Source organism: Manis javanica, chromosome 4 (genome assembly GCF_040802235.1).
Source record: "Manis javanica isolate MJ-LG chromosome 4, MJ_LKY, whole genome shotgun sequence".
Classification (NCBI taxonomy): domain Eukaryota; kingdom Metazoa; phylum Chordata; class Mammalia; order Pholidota; family Manidae; genus Manis; species Manis javanica.
This window is the reverse complement of record NC_133159.1, coordinates 19,315,407-19,342,821: the sequence shown is the minus strand read 5'-3', so window position 1 is coordinate 19,342,821 and position 27,415 is coordinate 19,315,407. Positions and strand designations below refer to the sequence as shown.

Below are 27,415 nucleotides of genomic sequence, written 5' to 3'. Positions count from 1 at the left end.
GGGTTACTAACAGGGACTATAAGCAGTAACCCTCCGCTCGAGCCTTATCCTGGCGATGGCGCCTCAGACCACCAGGGGGAGGAAGCGCACCACGTCCCGGTCTCACCTCACGACGAGGAGCCGCGTGGAACTCTGGGAATTGTAGTCCTAGAATTTTAAAGCGCAGTCTGGCGCAGTGCACCTCGGGAGTTATAGTTCCGGATAGAGAGGCGGGAAGTGCTTTTAAGCACCAATATAGAGTTCTGGAAACTATAACTACCAAAGGGCCACGGGCTCCAGGGTAGTTTCTCGTTTCCGTCGAATTGACCGTCTAGGTTGCTTCTGAGAGGTCAGCTTGGGTAAGTTTGATTCAAGAAAGCTCCTATTCTGAACAGAGGTGTCTGCAGATTTTTCATATTCCTGCCCGGTTGGGGGGCTCCGCATCTCAATCCCGGAAACTTCACATTAATCTTTCGTCCTTTCTGTTTACTGTTCAGACATCTCCAATAACTAGCCCACCCCTACCTCTCCCGCTGTCATCTTGCGCCTGCACTCCTGGTGTCCGCGGCACCCCTCCCTGAGCGTTCGTCTTAGGACCGAGCCCCCACAGCCCCTCCCTGAACCCACAGGGTCGCCTCTGAGAGCTGGGCATGTTTGTGCTCCACACCTTCATTCTTACCCTACTTTTCTGTTTTTCAAGTGGAAGATGGGTCGCCATTTCTCCCCAGTCCAAGGAGGAGCCCTGCCCTTGGAGTAAGCCGACTCGAGTTCTAATCTAGCTCTGCCCCTCGCTCACTGTGTGGGCAATCCTACAAATCTCTCTGGGACTCACTCTCTTCACCTACAAAATGGAAATGACAATTGTTCTGTCCGTCTGAGGGTGAGGCTGTGTTGTGGCGCCAATAAGCTAATGAGTGTGAAAGTGCTTTTTAAACTAAAACCTCCACAAGCAAGAGAGATTTTTTTTATTATAATTATTAATACTTTGGGACACGCTTACCTTGGCTCCTTTTTTAGTTCTGCCACCTTGTTGCTCAAGCCTGTCCCTTGAGCGTTTGGTGTCTCCATTCTCTAAGATCAGGATGGTATTTTCTCACTTCCTCCAGAGACTAGAGGTCAGACTAATGAGCTTTAAGTTTCCAGAGAGCTTTGTCTGAAAGAAAGCCTCAGATAAGTGCTTATCTTGGACTCTGTCCTGAAATAGCCAGTGATGAAAAGTCCACACAGCTGACAGAAGCCGGTCCCTGCTCTTTGGAAACAGGGCCCCAGCAAGAGACGGACAGCTGCAGTGTAAGCCCTGTACATTCCTTTCGGGCTCTTATGGGCAGTTCAGTAGACATGGTTTTGGTAGGCGTGTCTCAGATCTGAAAAGGCTGGGAGGAGAGAATCTATTTTGCCAAGGGGTGTAATCCAGAAAAAAATGAGAGAGATGGAAGAGATTTTTTTTTACCAATTTTTATAAACAAAATTGATATGATGGAAGAGATCTACAGCACTGTTAGCTAATTTTAACATTTTATTAGCACTTAAAATGTACCCGGCCCTAGGCAATGTCAGTTTTCTTATTTAAATTTCACTTAAGAAGTGTTCCTGTTACAAGAAACTTAGGCTTGGAGAGATCCTGTAGTCAGTTGTAATACCAATTATAGCTAGAGGTACCATCTGTAGTTATAGTGCCTTGTATATGTCAGGTACTTTACATACATGATTTCATTTATCTGCATTAACAACTTCATGAGTAATTTTAATTATTTCATGTGGATAAATTGTCAGAGGCTTAGAATTTAAGGAATGTGCTCAAGATCACAGCCAGTTGAGTGGCAGAGATGGAATTCAGACTGTCACTAAAGCCTTTCTTTTCACACTATACTATATAGCCTTATTTTTAGATAAAAAAGATTAAAGAATTGAGAGGTTTTAAATCAAAGCCAAATAAAGGAGGGTCCCTACTATATGGGGAAAGCATGAGAATAAATGGGTTAGCCTAAAAGAAGTATGAAACTCAAGTCTTTACCTCTGTTGTAAATCTGAAGAAATCAGGCATGTGTGAAAAATTAAATGGCATTTATTGGGTAAATTAATTATTGAGATCAGTTATATGCAGGGTACTATATTATGCCTTGTGACTGGCAGAACATGCTTCTGGGTGGCCATGGGGATTAAATCAAGTGAAATCATAATCATTATCATTTCATAAATATAAAATGGTGAACTGGAACACCATATTTACTCAGTAAATTGTTGTCTGCATGCATGTCTGAATATAAACAAGTCCTGGGTATCATCTGGGCCAGAGGTTCTCAAATTTTGCTAATGAGAAACACTGAGGAAGCTTTTAAAAACTGATCCCTGGGAATGGGGGCCCTAAAATCTGTATCTTTGTAAGTTCCCAGGTTTTTGTGATGATAGATAGGCTCAGGAATTTCTGAACTAGATTCTACTTGGACCACTTGTAGGCAAGTCGGTGAAAACTGCTGGAATAGGTACTAATCCAAGAGCTGACCTAAGGTAGCTCATGATTGGTTACCAAGTGAGGGATGTGGACAGTGCTCGGAACTGAGAGAAGGGAAGGTTGGAAGGACTTGGGAAAGCTTCGCAGAGGACCAGAGATTTCACTGGGCCTGATGGATAGGGCAGGCTTGCATGGGTGGAGAAGCTTCTGGATAAGCACCACCATGAAAATTGTTTAGATAAGGTGAACAAAAGAAGGTAGAAACACCTGCACTGATTTCCTTGGAAAATTACATGACATTTATTAGAGATGACCCTGGATGCTCTGTGAGGATGTCTCTTAGGCAAAATTTGCAAGTCAGGTTGGATGTTCCCGTTTCCCCATTCTACTTAGGCATCAATCAATGAGAGCCCAGGGAATGCGGTTTCATTTTTGTATTAGTCTCACTCAGGCCAATTAGCTTTAGTTTGTATTTATTTCCAAACTTAATTTAGTTGATGACCTTTCCAGATACTTTGCCAGGATTACCAGAGAGTTCTGCTCCTCTTCTGTTTAGCTGTTTTCAAGTCCACTCATCTGGGTTCCTATCTCAAGCACTGTTCTCTCTATGGGGTAAGACCAAAATCTCTTCCCAGAAGAAGCTAGGATCATTCTGGCCACTCAGTCCTGAAACCCTGAAACCTTACTCATCTTTAGCTCTTCTTTCTCCCTTGACTCCCCAAATCCACTCAGTTGCCAAATCCTAGTGTTCCTGCTTTTCACTCAACTCACAAATATTGCCTGGATGCTTCTAAGAGCCAGGTACTATAGTAGGTGCTTTAAATGCACTATTTCATTTTATCTCCTTAGCAGCCCTATGAGGATGAATAGATTTCCCATTGTGCAGATGGAAGAATCAGGTGTAGAGAGAGCGGATAATTTGCCCAAGGTCAGAAAGCTAGGCAGTAGAGGAGCTGGGGCTCAAACTTAGGTCTTTCAGACTTAGTATCTCATATCCCCAACCTCATTTCCTGAGTGGATCCCAACTCCTTAGCCTAGTACCTGAGGGACACTCAGTCTTATCACAGCGTCCTTGTCTCACTTTGAATCCATCACTAACTGCTGTTTCTCACATATGCTTTCTTACCCCTGTGCCTTGCTCACACACTTTCTTCTACTTGAAAATCAGCTTTTCTGACCTTCTACTGCCCTCCACCCCCAAGCTAAAGAAGTTTGCTTTCTTCTCAGAATCCCTGCAGTATTTTCTCTGACCCTCTTTCATGGCAGTCAGAACTTGAAGCTGCTTCACTACCATGTGGGTGGCATGTCTTGTACCCCTGCTGCAGATCTTCCATGTATTTGCCCTCAACAACAAGGGGGAAAGGTCAGGGTCTGAGACCAAGCAGTACACGCTCAGCTTCACTCTGGCTAAACAGTCCTCTGACTGCTTCTTTTTAAAAAGAATTGGGTTTATTTTTTAAATTGCTTCAGAGAAACAAAATGAAGGCATCTACAGGAGAAAGAAAGTCATTTATTATCTTCCAAAGTTAAATAGAATAATGTTAGGATTTTTTTGTTGTCTGAGGTCTATGTATAATAATAATTCTGTCTGTGACCTTGAACGCTAGGTTAAGTCTTAACTTAACTTCTGAGGACTTTGATTTCTCCTTCAGTAAAGTGCATGTATATATACTGGAGGTTTTGAGGGAGATGATTCGTGGAAATGATCTCTAAGCATGCCCAAACATGCTTTGACTTGAACTCTCTGATCCAACCCAGAGCGTCGTAAACAAAGCAGAATAATGGAATGATTAAAAATGTGGATCCAGGACTCAGTGTATCCATGTAGATGCTTTTGGTTCAAGCAATAGAAATCTACATTCAGTTAGCTTAAACCAAAAAGGGGATTTACTGACTCATGTAACTGGAAAGTCTAGGAGTGGGTGAGGTGTCAGGCATAGTCTAATCCAGAGATTCTTAGTGTCTCCACAGGTATGACTCTATTTCTCTGTGATTCTTTCCTTCAGCTCTGCCATCCCCCATGGGTAGCTTCATCTTCAAGGTAGCAAAATGACTGCAGCAGTTCAAGGCTTCATATCTGCACATGACTCTAATTCAAAACAGGAAAGAACTTTCCTACCCTTCACCATCAAACCAAAGTCCTGGACTTTATTGTGATTGGACCAACTTATATCATGTGCTCTTCATCCAAAACTGACCAGGGGATACCAAGGGCTGATTGGCTTTGGCCAATTATGGCGTAACTCTAGAATTAAGAAGGGGTTAGTCCCACCCAAATCATAAGGCTACTGGTAGGAGGACAAGACAGAATGGATATTGAGAAGTTTGACCACGTTTCCTGCTCTTACAGCCCTTTGCCTATGATTAAATTCTGGTTCTGCTAGCTGTATGTTCTTGGGTAGATTACCTAACTTTATCAAGTCCCAGTTTCCTCATTTGTAAGATAAGATAACAGTACATACCTTAGAGAATTGTTGTAAGGATTCAATGAAATACTGTATGTAATGCACAGAGTAAGTGTAATGATGGTGCTGATGCTGACGAGATTGAAGAGGGAGAGTAATGGCATTAGCCCCCGTTTAGGACGCAGCCAAGCTAGCGGAATGTTTTCTAGTCAGAAGCATGCGCACCTGGCATGTTGAAGCCTCCTGTGTGATCTATTGCCCATAACACTCTTCCCCACCTCTGCCCTTTCTTACTCTTATATTATGTTCTCTCTAAAAATGCTTTTCTTTTCCTCTGCCTCTAAATTGTCCTCATACTTCAGGGCCTAACATAAGTGCCGCCTCTGTAATCAATAGTTTAGGCTACTGGTTTTGTAAATATACAACCAAGTGTCTCCATGAGCAGGATCGGTAAGGGTTAAGGGATCTCGTCTGGATTAGACAGACCTGGGTTTGCACCGACAAGTGTGTAACTTAGGCATTTTTCCACCTCTCTCTGTGCTTTAGCTCTTCCTCTTTCAAGCAGGGTCTTAACAGTTCCTTCCTCAGAGAGTGGTTGAGAGAATGAAGTGATGTAATGTATGTAAAGAGCTTAGTTCAGTGCTGGCACAGAGTGAATATGGTTGTCAGTAATTGCTAGTATTCTTAGCCTGTGTTATGTTCTCAGCAGCAGTTACTCCTGTGCTGGGCACATTGTAGGAGCTGAATGAACATTTCTGAGTGGGCTTTGAGGAGTATGGAAGCCTTTTTTCCTTTTCACAACTGTCTCCTCACCCCACCTCCCCACAACAAAAGCAGCCCCTCAACCTTGGCAAAGTCAGTGTAGCAAAGCAGATGATTGAAAGAGCCACTGGCAGGGTAGATGGAGAGATAAGGAGGGGTGGTTGGGTGGTAGATGACATATGAGCAACAGGAAGTTAAGAGGAAACCAGCAGGAGGCTGTTCTATGTTCCACCCTCCAGCCATCAAGTTCAGCACTGCCCAAGTCATTGTTCCATTCAACTGGTGATGAAATGGGGGTCAACCAGTCCGTGGGCTTTCCACCTGTTACAGGACCCCACCTTGTAGGCTGCGGGGATGTGATGGAGGGTCAGAGTCTCCAGGTAAGTGTCTCCGGCTCCACCCCTGCACATCTCTGCTGCTTCTGCCTGCACTGTGGCTTATCCATAGCCATTCCGGTGGTGCAGTTCCACATGGGGGAAACTGGGTTAGAGCTGATCTGGATTAGAGGAAGAAACAACTAATAGACAGAGATGATGGGTACTTTTTCAAGGTAGGAGGAAACGGGCTCTAGCTTCAAAGGCAGCTCTCAGATCCTCTCCCTCTCTTGAGATCAGATGGCTGATCCTAATCTGAGTATGTGAGGGGATCTGTGGGCCATTGGCCTTTCACTCCCTGTCCCGGGTAGGAAGACAAGTCTTCCTTTTCTCCTCTCCTGCCTGTCTATTTCCCTCTCATGCTTCAGGTTCTGGACTTTCCGTCCACAGTTCCTAGGCTTTCTCTGCTGGCCCTCGGACTCCTCTTTCCCTCCTGAGAGGCACTTAACTTCCTGGTAACCTCTCATGTCCCATAAGATGAGTGTACTCCTGCTTCCCGAGGGCCACCCCATTCAGCCTAATGGCTGATCTCACTCCTGGGGCTCCTCTGGGCCTGGGCTCTGGGCCAGACTGAACTCTTTTGATGTCCCAGTATTTCAACGAAAATATTTTGGTGTCTCCCAGATGTAATTCAAAATACAGTCAACTATTTGAAATAACATAAGCCTTGTGTGTGTGCAAAAATTAAAATTGCTTCTTCTGGACTTCCTGAATGCAAAATTCAGGTATATGAATTGAAGCATGTTTCCCGTTTTGGTGCCTTGCTTTGCTGGCTCCCCCACACCTGCTGTATGTGTCTGTTGGGAAATGTAGCAGAGTTTGGGCTTCTTGCTCAGAGCAGTTGCTCTCTTCTTTCCTATAGGGAAGCTTCTTTCGACTCTTCTACCCCTGCCAAGAGGCAGAGGAGACCACAGACCAGCCCTTGTGGATTCCCCGCTATGAGTACTGCACTGGCTTGGCTGATTACCTGCAATTAAATAAGCGCTGGGGAGGATTGCTCTTCAACCTGGCTGTGGGTAAGGGCTTGCCTCACCCCAGGTGTGATCCCCAGGCAGACACAGTACCTTTTGGTTACACTGTCCAGCCCTTTTCTAGTGGTGTGGAAAATTAGGAGATAATTGTGTATATAAGAGCCAGTATGGTGTAGAAATTTCCAGCCAGTGTGGTGTGGAAAATTAGGAGAGAATTGTATATATACATAAGAGCTTTGGTTATTGAGTTAGAGTGTTCTGGATTCGATTCCAGCCTTTATCATTTGCTGCTGTAGGTCTTGGGCAAGTTATTTAACCTGCCTGAATAGCTGCCTTTGCAGAACTCTAATGTGGGATGTATGTAAAACCTCTAGTGCAGCTCTTGGGACATAGAATGTGTTCCATAAATGGTGGCTATTACTCACTTATTCAGCTTGTATTATTTCCCACTCTGTGCCAGCTATTGTGTAGACCAAAGAAACATTCTAACTGCCAAGGGGAATACTGTCTCCTGCAGTTCCCCGTCCAGCTGTCCCTCTGCTGGGAAGGGTCACAGTGAATCATCCACTTCCCCAAAGGTCTCACCATTAGGAGCTCTACCCACTGCCTTGGCACCTCAGGGGCTTACCCCTTAGTTGTTTAGTACTTTCCTTTGGATTTATCTTCCCATTTTCTACTGTGTTCATGCTTCCTAGGGAAGAAAAGGGGAAAGAAAAGGTGATTGATTGCCCTGGGCTGCGGAGTGGCAAAAGGTGGTTCTCCAGAGAGGAGGGATACATGTCCCCACCCATATCTATGTCCAGGCTGCCCTTGGGATTACAGCTTTGGGGTAGCCAGAGATTCTATAGCCCATGTCTCTGCTAGGATCTTGTCGCCTGCCTGTTAGCTGGAATGGCCCCTTTAAGACAAAGGACTCTGGATACCCCTTGATCATCTTCTCCCACGGCCTGGGAGCTTTCAGGTAAGAGCTGCTCTCCCGCAGGCCTTGTCACATTCCTTAACTGGTGACAGCTGCTTATCCTCAATGGGCAGAAAAACAGACATTTCCATCTGCCAGCTGTCTTACCTACCATCTGCTTCCTTCCATAGCATTGGGTCCACCTTCTCTCAAAGGCCTTTCCCAAGCCCCTTTCCACCTGGTGGAACCCTACACAGGTTTCACATCCCTCACTTCTCACATTCCAACATTTACATATAAATACACACTTTTCACATTCTTCCTGTGTAACAGCTGAGAAATATTAGAAGGTGCTTGAGCTTTATAGTCAGTCATTCATCCAGCACACAGTGAGGGACAGCTCTGGGCGGCACTGATGCAGCTGCAAATTGCATCAACTCGCACCCTGTGCTCATGAAGCTCGCAGCCTCACCTGCTAATGTCAGCCATACCACCTGTGCTCGGTGCAAGCTTGGGACAGTTGTAGAACTCTCTGAGCCTAGATTTCATCATCTGTCAAATGGGGATATGGCTCCGTCAGGGTGGTTTGTGAGGATTCAGTTAGACCGGCACCTGGTAGGTGTACACACACTCAGTCCTTTCTGTTTCATAATGTGGAGGGATGTGGTGAACTCTAAGACCTCTTTTACCAGATGTGGAAACTCTAGCCTGAGTTTTACTAGTCAGTATCCATTCAGAATTCTTCCTGTGAATTCTGATTTCTACACCTTTGTGTGTTATATAGCTTAATAATATAGTTCATACATTCCTATTTAAACTTGTGAATGTTCTCTCTATATGTCCATCCACCAACATACAGGACTAGTTTATGTCCTAGAGTACTACACATCACAAAGGCACCTATTTTTGCCTCCTCACCCCCCAAAACCATGGTCCACACTGTAGCCCGGGAGACCTATTTTAAAGCCAAATATGGTCGTGTCGTTCTAGAACCTACAACAGTGCCTGGCAGATAGTAGGTGCTCAATAACTATTTGTTGAATGAATGAATGAATGTCGCTTCCCTCCTTAAATCTTTTTAATAGCCCTTTGAACTTAATTCCACTCTTGTCATGGTCTTACCTAGATGCAGGTCCAAGACAGTTTCCAGCCTCATTTCTTGCTACTTGTGTCACTCCAGCTCTCCAGACAAACTGATCTTCTTTCACTCCTGTAAAGGCACTGTGTTATTTTCTGCCTCAGTTTTCATCTGTGCTGTGCCTTGAATAACAAAGGCTATTCCCTTTGCTCAGAATATCTGCTGTTCTGATTCTTTCTTCCTCTTCTCCCTCTCCATCTTTTGCCTGGATAATTCCAAATTACCTTAAACGTCTTTTGGATTCAAGTTTAGATGTCACTTTATTAGGGACAGCCTCCTGACCCCTGTATTATATTAGGTAAGTTTTCATAAGATAATCTGTACTTCCCAGTACTTAACGTAATTGTAATGACTTTATTATTTGCACAGTTATTCAGTAAAGTCTGCCTTTCCTATTAGATTGTAAGCTTCTAGGGAAGTATCTGGAAGGTAGTAGTTTCCCAAGAAATATATATTGAGTGAATACAAGGGCAATCAATGTTTTGCTAGGTTCTCATTCATTCAACAAGTATCTGTTGAGTACCTGCTCTATGCTGGTCCCTTGGCTTGACATGAAGGTGGGACATATAGAGATCAATCAAGGAATTTGCATCCATTAGAAGAGCCCAAATATGGACTCACATAACTATACCATGGCAGGAAGTAGGAAGTAAATGTGGTGATGAGGCTAGAAAGGCAAGTAGATGATTTTTAATGTTTTTTCCCAGTTTGAACTGGGAAGGGATCAGAAATCTCACTGGCTTTTAAATCTCACTGCCTCCCCTGAAGAAGTAGGATATTAAAAGAAACATAAGAAACTGACCTTTCTAAATCAATTAGGATCCACATAAGTTGTATTTAACAGAAAAACCCCAAGCAATAGTTACATAAACAATATAAAGTTTATTTCTTGCCCAGATAAAAGAAAGCTGGAGGTAGGTAGAGCTGATATGGTAGTTCCACAAAGTTATCAGAGAATTAGACTTCTTTTATAATCTTGCTTTGACATGTGTATCTTCCATTTCTAAGGATTTCCATGACCCTGGATGGCTGCTTTAGTTCTAGCCATTACAGTCACATTGCAGGCAATAGGGAGGGAGACCTCTCCTGGAACTTCTGTATGACACAACTGCTAACTTCCCATTGACTAGACTGCTCTGTCCATTGCAGCAGTTTCTAGCCACATGTGGCTATTGAACATTTGAAATATGGGTGGTCTAAAGTGAGATATGCTATAAATATGAAAGACAGTGGATTTCAGACTTCATATTTTTAAAAAAATAGTAAAATATTTCATTAATTTTTAAAGTTTTATTATGTATTGAAATGACAGTGGTTTGGCTATATTGGGTTAAATAAAATGAATTATTTAAATTCTACCTGTTGCTATTTACTTTTTGAAGTATACTAGAAAAATTGTAATTATTTTTTAAAATAGTACTATGTTTCCGCTGTTGGGCTAGAACTGAATCAGAAAACCGTAGCCACAAAAATGTCGCTGGCAAATGTCATATTTTGATGGCATGACAGTGTCTTCAGCTAAAAATGAGATTTTGTTATTAAGGAGGAAGGGAAAAATAGGTGTTGGGTATAGGCAATTAGCAGTGTCTGCCATATTCCTTTTTTTCTGGAAAGTTGGAGGAGAGACAAAAAAATCCACGTGATAAATCCTCGGTGCATGTTTGCATATTAAAGACATAGAATCCCTGTCCTCAGGCTTACCAGCTCATTTGGGAGATACGTAATATAGAGAATAAAAATGCAACTGTTGAAGTAGCCAAGCTGTATGAGGCATGGAGAGTGGAGGAGATGAGTCAGTGTTTGTATGGGCATAGAAAACACTGGATCGATCTGCACATGCTTCCTGGAGCCTTGGTGAGAGAAGGGCTATGCTGGCAGCAGAAAGCACCCTCAGAAGGGCTGCTACAGATGAAATCGTTTGAGATGGCCACTAGCAGAGAGTGGTTGGAGTCGGGGCTAAGGATGGGCAATTCATTTGCACTCTTCTCTCTGTTCCTTCCTGAATCTCCAGGACACTATATTCAGCCTTCTGCATGGAGCTGGCCTCCCGCGGCTTTGTGGTTGCCCTGCCAGAGCACAGGTGAGGGACGACAGCAGGAAGTATGGATCTGGTGCCTGCAGCAGGCAAGGACCCTGTAGGGTATTAGCCACCCGTCTGTATACTATTTCTAAGCCTCACAAAAACCATGCAAGGCAGGTATTTTATCCATTTTCAAGGTGAGGAATCCAAGGTTCAAAGATGTTAAATAACTTGCTGAAAGTGACACAGTTCAAACCCAGGTCATTCTCTAAAATCCGCATTTTTTTCTACATTCCTATGCATGCCCCCAGCTCTTTTTCCCTACCAGTCAAAGGATGATCCAATGTCTGGGCTGAGAAGAAGGGTGTAAAGGGGAGAAATAAACTTGGGTGTCTTCTGGCTACTCTCTGGTGGCATGTGTATTTCAGGGATGGGTCAGCTGCAGCCACCTGTTTCTGCAAGCGGGCCCCAGGGGAGACCCAGCCCACTCATGAGTCTCTGGAGGAGGAATGGATCCCCTACCGTCAAATTGAGGAAGGAGAAAAGGAATTCCATGTTCGGAATTGTCAGGTAGGCTGTGCCACTTGGGAAGTGAGAGTTAATAAGCCTGCCTTCTCTCCCTATACTACACTCAACCTAGACGTTTAACTAACCACCTCTCTTGAAATCTCAGTTACAGTGGCTCTGAGCTTGCCACATCACAGAAATGGGGTATTAATCAAGACTCTTACAAGAAACTCCACTTCAGCTGGTTAGGCAGAAAGGAGAAATGCTAAGCAGACCGTAGGAAGGGCAGGAAAGACCACTGGAACCAGACTCAGATGCCAAGACTTGTCTTTCTCATCTGTCTCCTCTACTGGCTGGTTTCATCTGAAAACTGGCTTGCCTCATGCAGTTAGAGCCACAGCTCTTGACAGTATGACCCGGCATATGTTTAACCTCACCATCTGAGAGAATAGGGCTGTGTGGGGATTGTCCCCCAGACCTCACACCGGCCCCAAGCTGCAATATGAAAAATCCTGGAGAGAGACTCCTCTAAGCTGGGAGAAGTACCAAAATGCAAAGTTCCCATCAGAAATATATTGTTAGATTGGTGGGGGCAGGGGACATACTCGAAAGTCAATGTTAACATAAATGAGGGCAGGTAAAAATGGTAGGCAGACAAAAGCAATAGACGTACGCTATAAATGGGCAAGCACAATCCAGTACCCAGTTGATAATACGAACACTCTTGTTGTTTCCTTTTGTTTTCAAAATGCTTTGTATATCGTCTTATTTGGTCCTCCTGGCAGCCCCACAGGTAGGTAGTCTAAGTAGCAGGGCTGACTCCACTGTGCTGTTAGCTGGTGCTTGTGTGTTCCGCTGAGAGCCTCTTTCAGGATGTGCGACCCACAGTGTGTGCTGAGATGAGGGTGGGCAAACTCTCCTTCCCTTCTGCCTTTGCTCTGTGGGGAGTGAGATTCTTGCTGGGTGGTGGTTTGGTTCCAGCTCCCACTGGAGTGTCTCTGTTGTAGGTGCATCAAAGGGTAAGTGAGTGTGCACGGGTGTTGAGGATCCTGCAAGAAGTCACTGCTGGTCAGACTGTATTCAACATCTTGCCTGGTGGGTTGGATCTGACGACCTTGAAGGTATGGAAGCAGTTGTTATGATCTGGAGCCCATGTATTCATTGGGACTATTTTGGTTACAAATAACAGAAACCTAACTGACTAGCTTAAACCAAAAGAGAATTTATTGGTTCAAATAGGTAGGAAACCAAAGGCAGACTGGCTTTGGGCCAGTGTAGCTGGCCTCAGGGTCTCAAACATTGTCCTCAAAGCTCCAGCACTCTCTGCCTTCTAGCTCAGTTCACTCTGGGTATGTGGGCTGCATTTGCACCAGACTCCATTAAGCAAGAAAAGTGGTTACTGGCAACCTAAACCTGCATTTCAACCCATCTTCTGATTTAACAGGAAAGAGACTATTAGCTTCCACTGATCTGGAGAAGCCCTAAGTGGGTCACATGCCCCTCTGGCCTATCACTGTGCCAGAGGAATAAGGTATTCCGATTGGCCTGCCTGGATTATACACCTACTTCGGGGTGGGGGGAACCTGAACATGAGGACTAATAGCCCACAGGGCCACATTAGTAAGGGAGAGATGGTATGTTCCCCCAAGGAAGAACTATTGAGGCCATAGCTGCTGTCAGGTACCCTGCGTCTATTGCAGGCTAATTACTTCCTTCGAGGGAATCCCAGGAGAACCCTCTCAGGAGGATAGAGACTGTCCTGGCTATGAAATTTGGTGCCTCTGAAGGTACACTTACCTCCCTTGCCCCCCAGTTTTCCCTGCCTGATTTCAAAAGTAGCACAGCCTGTTTTCAGAGAACCAAGAAATCACACAAAAGCATGAAGAAAAAAGAAACAAAGAGCTTTTTTTGACATTTTGATGTTTGTCCTTCCAGTTCTTTTAAAATGTTTAATGTATGTATACGTCTTTAAAAACAATGTTATAATTTACTACAAGCTGCTTTGTGGGCTTTTTTTTTCATTTAGCAAAACAGTATTGATGTCTTCTTATGCCAGTTAATATTTTTCCGTGGAGTAATTTTTAATAGCCACGTAATAATCCACTGTGTGGATGAGAATGGTGTGTGTGTGTATATATAAAACAATTACTGCTTTATGAGCACTGCTGTGATAAAAGCTCGTCACACAAACTTACGTAGTGAGCATATTATCTCTACACAGAAAGAAACCAAGGATCACAGGGACGTATCAACCCAAGGTTGCACAGTTTAAGCAAATGGTAGAGTCAAACTTTAAATTGGGACTTTTTAATCCCAGAGCTTGTGCTGTGTACCCCAAAGCCTCTTCAGAAAATATCTTTTAAAGGCCTTGGTGAAGTCAGGGAGAAGCATCTGCCTGGAGGGCCAGTAGGTAGGACAGAACCTGAATCCTAAGTGCTTTACCAACTTTTTGGTGTGTTATCTACCCCCATGAGCCAAGCAGAGCCTCAGCTGAAGTCCAGCTGAGCCAGGCATTGGGGAATGGCAGGCTGCGGTGTAGGCGGGTTTAGTTAAAAGGCAGCCTTTGGGAGAAATACAGAATTTAAAAAGCCAAGTACATTTTCCCCCTATTGAGTAAGATCAGAAAGTTGATTACTCACTCTATTGGCAAAGCTGTGGGGAAGGAGATACGCTCCTGCTTTGCTGCTGACAGCACACATTGCCCCATGCGGGGCAGTTTGGCAAGAGCTGCCACCAGTGCAAATGCACATATTCTTTGACCCAGCACTTTCCAGTTCTGGGAATTTATTCTCCAGATGCCTGTACACATGCAACATAATGTATGTACAAGGTTGCTCATTCCAGTATTGCTTGTAATAGCAAAAGACTGATAGTATCCTAAATGTTCAGCAATAAGGGAACTGGTTTAACAGATTTGGAACAGTGGGTGCATTAGTTTGGATAATGCTAATTGCCATAACACATAAGCCCCAAATTTCAGGGGCTTACCATTAATAGAAATGTATTTCTCTCCCATGTAAAGTCCAAAATGGGTGCACCTTTGCAAGGGTGGCTCAAGGATCCAGATTCCTTTAGTCATATAGCCACACCCTCTTCCATTTGTGAAGCCAAGCCTCACTGTGTATGCTAAGCCAGGAATGGGAAAGAGCATGGAGATTTGTATAAAGAGTTTTTATCGACCAGGCCTGGAAGTGGAGATAACACTTCCACTCACATTCTGTTGGCTGGAATTCAGTCACAAGGCCACATCTAACTGCTGGGAAATAGAGTCTAGCCCTGTGTTGAGGAGGAAGGGGAACATATTTGGTCGTTATCTAGCTTTACTGTAGTGGAATCAAATGTGGTTGTAAAATAGGATAAGGAAGCTCTTCCTCTACTCATATTATTATGCAAAAGATAAGATGCATGTCACTTGTGTGAAAAAGGGGGAGGCTTGTATTCATGTTTACCTGTGTATGTGTAGGTAAGCTCTGCAGAGACACATAAGAAACTTGCCTGTTTGAGGGTAAACATTGGGCAACTCTGTGGAAAGGGAATGTGGTAGGTGGGAGACTTCCCTCTGTCCTCCTGATTTTAGTTACATGAGTGTATTAATCTACTGAAAAAGCTAAAGAGGGCAACAACCAAGTTGTTGAATTGAAGATGCTGAGCAAAGGGGGACAATTTAGATACAAAGCCTTGGGATAGAAATTGGGGAGAGTGCAGGTTCAGGGCAGAGGCTGGGCAGTAAAGCTGAGAGAGTTTTCTCAAGCCCTAAGCAGGCTTTTTATATAGCCATGCCCTGGAGGCTTCTGGGGACAACCAGAAATAGGTACTTGCAGAACATGGCAGAGCAAGCCAACTGTCTGCTGAATAAAGGTCAGCACAGGTATCCAGGAGATGGTTTCTGTACAAGCAGGCCTTGTTTCAGAACAAAGTGGAGGGGCAGCAGGAGCCTCCCCAATCCTGTCCTTGACTAGGTACATGTATCATCCTGGTGAACTGGCTGTGAGGATGGAGAACATTCTTATACTGATGGGTCAGTGTGGAATCACAGTTTCTATCCAATCATTTATTCACATATATTTAAATGTCTACCCTAGTCCAGGAGGTAAGATTACAAAAACTAAGATGAAAAACATGGTTTTCAGAATTCCTGCCTACAAAAGGCTGTTGGGTCCAGGAATGGCCTGACTAGCTGCTCTCCATGGGCAAGAGATTCTTTTCCTTTTTAATTATTATTTTTTATTACCAAATGTACATCACAGTGGTTAACAGTCTCCCTTCCCCCCCGCCCACTCCCCTACCCCTTGGTAAACCACTAGTCACTTCTCAGTGTCTTAGAGTTTAATGCTATTTTGTTCCTTCTGTTTTGCTTTGTTTTTATATTCCACAAATAAGTGAATTCGTATGGTATTTGTCTTTCTCTGCCTGGCTTATTTCACTGAGCATAATACCCTGTAGATCCATCCATTTTGTTGCAAATGGCAGGATTTCTTTTCTTTTTATGGCTGAATAATATTCCATTGTGTATATGTACCACATCTTCTTTACCCATTTATCTATTGATGGGCACTTAGGTTGCTTTCTTTCATATCTTGGCTATTGCAAACAGTGCTGCAATAAACATAAAGGTGTAAGAGATTCTTCATGTGTGTGGAGTGGGGCCCTCACCCACTGCATTGTGCTTCTGCATCTTTCTCACTTTCTGCCTCTTGCCAGTGAAGAACTCCTAAAAATGCAGATTTGTCTGTGTTCTCTTTCCTTAGGGCAGCATCAACATGAGCCAAGTGGCTGTGATGGGACATTCATTTGGAGGGGCCACAGCTATCCTGGCTTTGGCCAAGGAGACCCAGTTTCGGTGAGTTTCCCAGCAATGCTACCATGAGTGCCTCACACCATTCATTAATTCAGCAAGTGTTTGTTACACAGGTATTATGTCCTGGGCACTGTTTGGGGGGCCGAGGATTCAATGGTGAATAAGAACACAAGGTCTGTGGATTTCATGAATGTGTGATTGTGGGAGGAGACAGACTAGTAAAGCTAACAAAAAATCAAATCCTCAACACCCAAGTGCAATGAGGAAAATAAAATAGGCTGATGTGCTAGAATAACTCAAGGCTTCTTTGAGAAAGTGACATAAGCCAAGACTGGAAAGGCAAAGAAGCCAGCCATCTAGAGGTCTAGGAGATCTTCCTAGGTGGAGTGAACAGCTAATGCAAAGGCCCTGAAGCAGAAATAAGCTTGCTACGTCAGTGTGGGAGATGGTGGGTGAAGGGGAAGTGGTTCAGGATATGATTTGAAATAAATAGAGACCACATCACAGGACCTTTCGGCCAGAATAAGGAAGTCAGATTTTATTCTAAGTATCATGGGAAACCATGGAAGGATTTTAAGCAAAGAAAAAATCTTATTTACATTTTAAAAGATCCCTCTCACTACTGTGGGAAGAGTGGATCATAGCAGGACAAAGCTGAAGGGAGGCTAGTTAGAGGGAGGCTATTTCAGAGTCAAGGTGAGAGATGATGGATTTGCATTGGGATGGAGGGAAGGGAACAGAGTCAGGGTAGGTTTTAGAATTTTCAAGACAGTGATGTGTGAAGTGGAGGAAAAAGAAATCAATGTAGAAGATGATTATCCTTTACTGAGCTGGAGAAAACTGGAGCAGCACTGGGCAGAGGTGGGGGTGGGTGGGTCGACCACTATTCTTAGCACCTTAGTTTTGCCCCTGGTGACAGAGGTTACTGCTTGCCAAACTGGCCATGTCTCTGAGTTGTGGCATCAAAGAGGCTTTTTCTGACCTCCCCTGCCCTGTAAGCTGTGGGCTTACGCAGCAACTTGTGCAACCAGAGCACTAAGCTGTGTTTTGTTGTCTTGTCTGTTCTGTCTCCCCTTCAGACTAGGAGCTCCTTGACAGCAAGAATAGTACCACCTATCTCTGTATCCACAGTGCAGGGCTAAGCACACAGTAGGTCCTCTCTGAATGTTGACTGGATGAATGAGTAAATGAAGGAAGTGCCATTCTGTCTGACTCATGTCAGCTGCCTGAGAGTAGATCTAGAAGAGGAAGGTCTTATTCTTGCTCTCAGCAAAATCAACATCTAGAAGGATCTTTGGAGACAAGTAAAAATGACCTCTCCAAGATCCTAACTGAGCAGTGTGGGCCCTGGGACCCCTTCCTGGCTTTCCGAGCCTTCACACCTCTAGGGGGAGGAATTTGGGCCCCTCCTACACCCCAGGCCTGTTCTTGCCTGGGGCTCGGCATGGCCGTTTCAAGAGTCTGGTCCTGTTCCAGGTGTGCTGTGGCTCTGGACGCTTGGATGTTTCCTCTGGAACGAGACTTTTACCCCAAGGCCCGAGGCCCTATATTCTTCATCAATGCTGAGAAATTCCAGACAGTGGAGAGCGTCAACCTGATGAAGAAGACATGTGCCCATCATGAACAATCTAGGATCATAACTGTCCTGTGAGTAAACCTAAGGTCATGATCCCTAGTGTCTTCCCCATTTTCTCCTCAGCTGTGACCCTCTTAATTTCCTCTGAATCACCCAGAAGTCCTATCCATTAGTAGAATACCTGAATACTTCTGAATTTCAAAATCTTAATTCCTTTAGAATTTCATAGCTGTCCTTCTCCGCTTAGCTCCACCTACTGTGATTTCTTCACTAGTTAATGATTTTATGACAGGATTTACCTGTTGCTTTCTGAAAAAAGGACATTGTGGGATCGTGTGTTAGAGAAGAAGAGGTGTGAGTCTGGGTAGACCCCAGAGATCTCTAACCTCCCTGGGGAATTTTACTGGGTCTTTTGAAGAGTACAGTTATAGACCTTTGACATTCACAAGATCGATTTTTAGAGATATTCATAAATACCTAAATTTGATGTCTTCCATAAACCAGCTATATTCTGCCTAAGAGAACCCACATTCTTCTCATTTCCACCATGAGTACTATCAGATGGTTGTCCTTCAGGAGCCATTTTTCACAGAGAGAACATTTATGGGTGCCTTTAAGAAATGTACTGTACAAAAGAAGTGGCTTAGAGCTACTGGTGCAGGGATGGAGACTCGCTGACAAGTCTCTGCCTTTCTCCTGCCTTGCAGGGGCCCAACTTGAGCCCAAGCACATATGCTTCAAGATCCCAGGTCCTGTTTCAAAATAATGACAAGTGACTATACGTCATGGACTTTTGGAATCCCTCAGGTGGATGAAGGGCTAAGTGCAAAGCCCTGGAATGCCAGGATAGACTGGTTGTCAGTTGCTTCTTCTCTTGGCCCTTTTGGCCCAGGCTCTCTTCCTCAGGGCCAGCCCCTCCCCTTTCCTTTTGATTTCTTGGCAGTAGAAGACACTTTGAAAATGTTCCCAAGCAAGTCAGATTCAGGATGATTGTGACCTCTGGAGGGAAGGGAGGTGAGAGCAGCTGGGAGGGGTGTACAGTGGGGATTTAACCATGGGCAGTGAGTTATGTCTTGAGCTGAGTGCTGTTGGATACTCAAGATCCATTATATTATTCTTTACACTTTTTTGCGTGCCTTAAATAATATATATTTTTAGGTCAGTTTTTCTGTATGATATCAAACAAAGCTTAGCATTTGGATTTTCCTTCCCTCATTGAATTGACTAGTAAATTTAGTCATGGGTAATTTAGCCCAAAATGATTCTAGTGAGAATTTTGCTTTTGAATTAAATGTATTTGATGTCAAAGAACTTGAATTCTAATCCAGAAATCCTCTTACTACCTCTGGCTTACTTTTCAGATTCTGTAAATAAAGGCAGGTAATTCCTTTTTCCTGCTTCCTCTGTGATACAGTTCTGAAGAAGGAGCTTATGTCTGTCTGGAAGTCGCTGGGTGAAAGCCATGGTGCAATAGTTTATAATGACACAGGAGCGGCAGTGCGGCAGACCTCGCCTCCTTGCTCCTGCCCCACCTCCAGTTAGCTCAGCCTGTTCCCTGTGTTGTCAGGCATTGTGGTCTAGGGGCTGAGGCAGCTTTGAAGGCTCACCTGCATTCAAATCCTAACTGTCCCTTACTAGCTGTGTGACCTTGGGGAGATCATTTCTTTCCTCTGAAAAATACTTTGCTTACAAGATTAAGTGAGGTAACTCACATAAAGCACCTTGCACATGGTAGGTGCTTAACAAATGTTTGTGCCCCTGAACCTCCAGATCCCTACCTGTTATTTGTTTTTCTTTTCCTCTAGTGGTTCTGTTCATCGGAGTCAAACTGACTTGGCATTTGTGGCTAGTAACTGGATTGGTAAATTCTTCTCTACTCAAAACCGTGGGAGCTTGGACCCCTATGAAGGTCAGGAGACTGTGGTGCGGGCCATGTTGGCCTTCCTACAGAAGCACCTTGGTAAGGAGAGAACCGGAGCTTGTAGAGCAGCTGTGGGGTCTCTTAGATTTCTGTGCACAGTCATCTGTACTGATATGTCTTGGATCAAGCAGATTTATGGCAAAAGGAAAACCTGAGTGAAGGAGAGAGTTACATAGAATTAGAGAACACTTAGCTGGAAAAAAAAGAAAGAACACTTAGCTGGAAGTTTAAAGACCCCAACTCTGTCTCTGAGTGACCTTGGCCTAGTCATTTAACTTCTCTGAGCCTTGGTTTCCTCAGTGTAAATGGAACATTCATCTCTCTCTACTCTATCACCTCTGTCCGTACTCATAATCACTCACCTTGTCGGCATATGGGGGATATCTTAATGATAAATGGGAATATTTGGAAATTGTGGCTAAATTATGGACATGCTTTTAAAAAACAAAGCATGGGAGGATCGTGACTGATGTCATGAATCACAGACCAGCTAAATGGCATGGCCTGTAAAGAGCTTTGGCCTCCCACCTGAGGAACCACCTCTCGTGTCTTCCCTGCCTCGTGGTCAGGCAGTGTGGAGAGTGCACTGCTGTGAGGGGCAGCCCTCTCCAGCCCCGCAGCTTTAGTAGTTTTAATAGTTGATATTCTAACGAGGCTTTAGTTGGTTACAAGGACTAGAAATTGACTAATTTACCTTGAGTAAAAAGGGAAATTGTTCATGAAAGTATACCTGGTTAGGGGGGAAGTGAAGCATTGTAGGAACCAAGGTAGCTTCAGGCCCAGCTTCTCTCTGTGTCTCTTTCTCTCATGACATCTCTGTTTCTCCTTGCTACAGTCTGCATTTTTCTTTTTTCTTCTTTGTTTTTTTGCTTGCAGATAGCAGCCGCTTATTCTTCGTTTCTGCTTCCTTACAACCTCAGTTGGCTGGAACCACTCATGGCTTGTTCTCTCTACCATGTGGCAGCCTTCCTTCTTCAGCCCCCACTGCTCACCATCATATTTTCTTGGATGTCTTAGACCAGATTCCCAAGAGAGACAACTTCATTGTACCAGTTGGTCCTTACCTGCCAAAGTACTTTGGAGGCCACTGCCTAACCTAGGCCCAGAGCTCTTGCTCAGAACAGAGTAGGTATCTGTGCCTGCACAAGGCCAGTCCTTCAGCAGGGATGTGCATGGGGCAGTTTCCTTCAGAAGGGAGCCGTGATAGCCTGGATTTCTAAGGTTTGATCTAACTAACATAAGACCAAGATCCAATCCTTTGTGATTCCTCCCCACTTGCCCTGGTTATCCCCTCAAGAGCTTCCCAGAGAAGCCTGTCCATGGCAGCTCTAGATATCTGAAGTCACTGGTAGTGTACTATCTGAGTTTCTGTTCATTAAGCTAAATGTCCGTGGTTCCTCCACCTGTTCTCCATATAGCTGCCCATGTTGCCATTCATTATCCCCTTTGGGGGCACTGTTTGTTAGTGTACCTTTTAATGTTTGGTACCTTGATGTGAACATGGATATTATCTGAACAGTGCCTGATACAGCAGGACTGTCACCTCTGTGGTCTGGACACTAGGCTTCTGGCTGGATGGGGAGTACTTTAAACATTTCCTGCAATTAAATATTTGTTAGTGTCTAACAAATGTGGGTTGGATTGAGTTTGCTTCTATAGTGTATCTGTCCTTTTACAAATATATTGACTTTTTTGGGCCTAAATTTGCATTTCTGTATGTATGCCTGTTCATTTCATCTTGTTCATCATGAGCCATTATTGCCAGCCTGGGTTTAGAGACTTGGGGTTAATAGAGACCCTAGAGCATCATAATTATCACTTGGTAGGAAAGCAATGAATCCATATCTCAAGACTTTAATGAGGCCTGACTGCTTGGTGCTCAGCCCACTTTTCCTGTTTCCTCTTAGGCGCCATATCATTAGCGTACAAGCTAAAGGTGATGGGGGCCCACCATGACATGACTGGGCTCCCCTTGTATGTAACAACATTTGTAGAGCTCAGATACTCACTACTGGAGACCAGAGAAGAGGTGATGGAAGGTAGAAGAGCTTTAGACTGTAGGAAGAATGTGGAGGCTTGCTTTATGCCAGGACTTATGCTAAGTATTTTAGATACATTATCACGTATAATCCTGAAGATGGCCCTTCACTGGGTACTTTTATTATGAACTCCATTTTATGGATGAAGATACTAAAAATTTAAGTAATTTGTCCAGGAATATCTGGTTATTAAGTGGCAAAGCCAGAATGCCACCTAGGCTGTCTGATTCCAAAGCCCATGTGCTTAAGGCTGCACTATTCTGCCAGTGACTCTGATAACCAAGGTACGCACTCAGTGTTTGGGAGGCACAGAGGACAGGCACCTCACTGAAGGGGGAAGGACAGCCAGGAAAGGAGGCTCCTGAGACAGAGCAATGCTTGTGTTCATTATAACAGAGGAGGAGGGTTTACTAGAGAAGGGGCAAGGGTCTGAACAGAAGGCACAAAGTCTTGTGTGGGTCTGATCAGTTTTGAGAATCTGTGTTTAGTGTATCTGGAGCTCAGGATAGTGAATTGTTGGAAGATAGAGGTAGAGAAATAGATGGAAGCCAGATCTAGAGACCTACAAGTTTGAATTTTATCCACAGGCTATCAGAGTCCTCGGTGGGTCTAAGCAGGAGAATGTGAGGATTAAGCTGGTGGTTGCAGTCTGGCTGCACCATGGAGGATGGGTGAGCCGGGGCAATTTCAGAGGCAGAGAGTTGAGTTAGGAGGCCCTTGTGGTATTCAGGTGATAAGAGATCAGACAGAGCCTGACAAAAGGCAAAGACTCTTTGCTCAGGGTAGTTAGCTTTCCAAAGAGAGAAAAAGCTTTTTGGTGGCCACATACTGTATTGTCACAGGAGACTAAATAGGTTGTAATGGCTCAGCTGACTGTATCCTCACTCCTAAAAAATACCTCTGAGAGAACGTCTGCTGCTGATGCAGAGGTGTCCTCTTCCATTAGAAAGATGGGCTCTTCTTTCACATTAACTTCGTGCAGCTCTTGTTTCTCCCTATTCTTCTTCTCTTCCGCTCTCCTGGAAGACTATTTCACACCTTCTCCTTTCTCTTCAAACCTCTAACCCCTCCTCCCCAATCCTGTCTCTCAGCTGCTTGACTTTGCCTCCCCCTTCACCGAGGCAGCAGAAGCCGTCAGCACCCACCTGTGTGCACATCCTCCACTTTCTGGCTCATTCCTGGAATTTCCAACTCAGATGCCTAACCAAGGCCAACCCCTCCACCTGTGTACCAGGTTTCATCGTTTTGGCTGCTGGAGATGACTGTGCCAGCAATTTCTCCTCTTTCCCTTGGATCATCAATTTTCCCCTCTCTACTGGTTCATTTCTTGCTGAAATTTCTCTTCTAAAAAAATCTCTCTTGACCCCACTTTCCCGTCCAGTTTGTGCCCTGTTTCCCTGTTCCTCATAACAATAAAACTCCTCAAAAGGATGTCTACCTTCCCCTCTCTGAGTCATCTCGCCCCACTCGCTGTTACATTCACTCCAGTCAGGCTTTTGCATCCCAGTCCTCCTTGAAAACTGCTTTGGTCAAGGTTGCCAGTGACCTTCACAGTCGTAAATGCAGTGGTCAGTTCTCACTCCTCATCTCCCTGGAGCTGTCAGCAGCTTCTGGCAGAGTCGGTGATAGCTTCCTCTATGAAACCCTGTCTGCTTCCAAGGCACTGGCTGCAGAGTTTCTCCTGTCAATACCTGCACCTCTCAGTCTGCTTGGCTGCTCGTGGAGCTCAGTGCCCGGGCTCCTTCCCTGTCTGCACCCCTCATGACATCTAGCCTCATTGTAAGAGCCAACTCCGTGCTGACAATGCCCCAGTTTATATCTCCAGTTTGATCTCTCCCATGAACATCACATTAATATACCCACTACTCAACATTTCTGTGTGAACGTCCGATAGGTGCCACCAGCAAAAACCGATTTCCACTGCCATGTTTCTCTTTAATTAGTAGTGACTCCATCCTTCTAGCTACTCAAGCCAGTGTCTTCATTCTTGTCTCTTCTTTTATGCCTCCCAACCAGTCCCTCATAAAATCCCCTTGGCTCTGCTTTCAAAATGCATATGGAATCTAATCACTTATAATCACCCCCCCACAACAAGCATCCTTTGGAGGTCACCTCTCACCCAATTAATGTCAGTTTCCTAACTGGCCTCCCTACTTCCAACCCTGCCTCCCTTCAGTCTCCTTAATCAGGCAGCCAGAGTGATCCTTTCAGAAAGTAAGTCAGATCTTGTCACTCCTCTGTTCAGAATTGTCCCGTGGCTCCCTGTTTCTCTGAGAGTCAAAGCCGGTGTCCTATGTCCTGCTGGGCCTGTGTGGAGCAGCCCTCCAGTCCTTCCTGACCTCCTCTCTGGCCACTCTTCCCCCGGCCTACTACATGTGGCACTGCACCAGCCTCCAGTGCTCCAGGGACACATGTGCTTCAGGACCTTTGCACTGCTGTCCTGTCTGCCTGGAACATTCTTTCCACATAGTCCCGTAGCTCACTCCCACCTCCTTGAAGTGCTTGCTCGAATCTCACCTTCCCAGTGAGACCCGTGCTGACTACCCCTTTTAAAACATCACACTCTCCCTTCCTCCCTTCACTCTTGTCCCTGGGCTTCTCTTAACTGGCTCCATTTTTTCCCATTGCACTCACCACCTTTTCACATCCTATCTAATTTATGTTTATTGTTACCTCTGCTTACTAGATGTGAGCTGTATAAGAATGAGGTTTCTATTTGCGTGCGGGTGTAATTTTAGCACCAAGAACAGGCTGTGGCACATTGTGAAGCATGCTCACTATTTTTTGAATTCATGAGTATGCAGCGCTTACGTGTTGACCACTCGCTCATTATTCCAGGCCAGGTTCCTGGTAGGGCACTGAGGATCCAGAGGTGAAGGACAGTGGTCTCTGCCTTCTGTCCCAGGTTCTGTTTGATTTGAGCAAAAACACCATTTGCTGCTCAGCCGTGCCCTGCTCCCTCAGCCTGAGGTCTTGAGCCCTTTCTACTCGTTCGTTAGACCTGTCTGCCTGTAGCCCCAGGGCCCTTGTTTGAACCATACCTGCTGTCATACTACTTCATGATATTGCTGCCCTATCCTCCTGCCTTTCCCTGCAGTGGCGCTGGATGTGCGTCCGTTGACTGGCTTGTGAAGGATCTTCCTGCTCAGCAGCTTCCCAGAGTTTGGAAGTGGACTTTCCATTTTCTCACCTTTTCGGACCAGGGTTTGAATTCTGTCTCTGCCCCTTATCAGTTGTAATGACCTTGGGCGAATCAGGTAGCTTCTCTGAGCCTCAGTTTCCTCAACTATAAAATAGAGCTAATGCAGTACTTAGCTTGCAGGGATATTGTGAAAATTAAATGAAGCAATGCATGTTCAGCATAGTCCTGAGAATGAATTATCCTCAATGAGTGCTACCTCCTGTTGGTATCATTGAGTTGTTATGCAAATCACTTCTGAAGCACAGTTATAAAGACACTGAATTACCAGTAGTTGTCATTGCTGCTACCTCCATTGCAGCCACCATAACCAGTCCTTTTAGTATCCCAGGAGCTTCTCTCTCTAGGGTGATACACTATATCCATGGTAGCTACTCTTTGATCTAACCTTACCATGATTTACCTAAACTTCCTGTTTTTCTCCCATTCAGACCTGAAAGAGGACTATGACCAGTGGAACAACCTCATTGAAGGCATTGGACCATCACTCATCCCAGGGGCCCCACACCATCTATCCAGCCTGTAGGCCTAACTGGCCGTTGGTGAAAGGTCACTGAGCTGAGTTCCCATTTGGGACCTGCCCAGGGACACACAGAGCCTCCTCTCAGGAAGTGGTCGACATGACCCTTCTTCATAGATGGAAAGGATATAATCACACTGCTCATTTGATCTGGGACTTGATCTTAAACTCATGTTGGGACTTGGATCACTTTCTGATTGACACACTGACTTTCTGGGAACTGAGCCCTGATAGTGTGGGGAACAAGCAGTGGGGTGAGGCTGGGGGCACCCAAGCCCCGTGCTGAGCACCATAAGCACTGCTAACCCAGTGAGCCTACTTTCTCACCTTGGGCCCGGGGAGGTTCATTTCTTCTGTAGTAGAACAAATGAAACCAAAGGATGGAGTGACAGTTCCCACCTTCCGGACCTCTTGCCCAGCCTGGCACTCTCTCTTCCTACCGCTCAGCCTTCTCCCTCCCCAGGGCCCCATGGTGAGTTCCAGCACTTTAGATAACTTCCTAGAATATGGATCACCATTAGATTTTCTGTTTATTTTCAGGCCTTCTCATTGCCTGAAACATAATCCTGGGCACTTAGGACTAACTTATACTTGTGAGCCCATGGAGCGGGGCAGGCAGCATTGTCCTCATAGCACCGGGAGAGAGGTTGAGGTGCAGAGAGTTACCTCGGAAGCTCTCGGTATCTTGGGAGTTTTACCAAGAATGTATCTTGACAGGAAACAGTGCAAGTAGTCTGATGGAGAAATTGGAATGACAGTGTTAAGTAGCCATTTGAACAGCCCTTGCTGCAGGAGGCCTTGCCACATGTTTGGTTGGTAAGAACTCAGGAGGCTGCCCCCTAGAGAGGGCCAGAGACCCTGTGGTCTTACCTCTTACCTCAGATACCGTAAGTGTCCAACTTGCTCAGAATCAGGGTGCTATAGTTGTCTGTTTTCTGGCTCTGAGGCCCTAGCCTCAAATTTAAGTCAAGATACAGACTGAATTTCCATTCTGTTCCATTTATAACATGAGCGATATTAATACTCATTTGTGCCCAGTTCTATGTTGGAGTATTCTCTCTACTTAATCTGCATTAGAGCAAGATGGGGAGCCATCTGGAAGTAGCTTTTCCTTCTGTCTTTGTTCACTTACCACTTGTGCCCATGTGGATAAAAGGAAAGGAAGTCTTCTAGGGGTCTTGTTCAAAGCTCTCTGGGAACATCAACCTCAAATGCCCCTCCCCACTACTCTGGGCTTAACACCTCAGCACAAGTAGGGGACCCCAGACAAGGCAAGAGCACAGGGAAATGTGTCTCTACACAGTAGGTCCAAGGTCAGTACCACCAAAGCAAGCTGGGACTATGTCTCCCATGTCTCAACAGCTATTCTTTCTAAGAGGTGAAGCATCAGATCCACTGAGGCCGTGGACCTTGGGAGGATCTATGAATTCCAGTGAGATATAGCATAAGGAGAAGATGAATAAAGCCCTGGGTTCTGGAGTTCCATAGCCTGGTTCTGGCCCCTGGCTCTACCACTATTTGGGTAAATCTGAGCAAATTATATTCTCTTTTCATTCTCGGTTCTCGGCTCCTGCATTTCTAAAATGAAGATCTGCATTACGAATAGTTAGGAGGATTAAGTGTAAGGATGTATATATAACCCATGAGTTATTTAAAAGTATGTTTCCTACTTTCCAAGCATATGAGATGTTTCTAGTTATCTTATAGCTATTGTTTTCTAGCTTAATTGCTTTGCGGTCAGAGAAAATGACCTATGTGGTTTCCATCCTTCAAGTTTGTTGAAACTTGCATTTTGGCCCTGTGTGAAATCAGTTTTGTAAATGTTCCATATGAGCTTTAAAGACTTTTTGTTCTGA

The 27,415-nt window shown here is 44.8% G+C and overlaps 1 protein-coding gene across 8 annotated transcripts; it reads left to right on the top strand.

Moving 5' to 3' along the window:
- The first annotated feature begins 215 nt into the window (after positions 1-215).
- PAFAH2 (platelet activating factor acetylhydrolase 2) lies at positions 216-27,415 on the top strand. 8 transcript variants are annotated; one of them, XM_017663037.3, is made up of 13 exons: positions 300-338; positions 680-732; positions 5,838-5,978; positions 6,835-6,988; positions 7,808-7,904; positions 10,991-11,059; positions 11,428-11,569; positions 12,514-12,627; positions 16,255-16,346; positions 17,781-17,951; positions 19,686-19,840; positions 20,678-20,926; positions 25,471-27,415. In XM_017663037.3, the coding sequence occupies exons 3-12, from the start codon at positions 5,889-5,891 to the stop codon at positions 20,899-20,901; spliced, it is 1,308 nt and encodes a 435-aa protein (XP_017518526.3). In that variant the 5' UTR covers positions 300-338; positions 680-732; positions 5,838-5,888; the 3' UTR covers positions 20,902-20,926; positions 25,471-27,415. The 8 variants fall into 8 exon arrangements, with proteins under 8 accessions (XP_073089536.1, XP_017518528.3, XP_017518529.3 ...); XM_073233435.1 differs by lacking the exon at positions 680-732 and having other exon boundaries at positions 216-338; XM_073233436.1 differs by lacking the exons at positions 300-338; positions 680-732 and adding an exon at positions 763-859.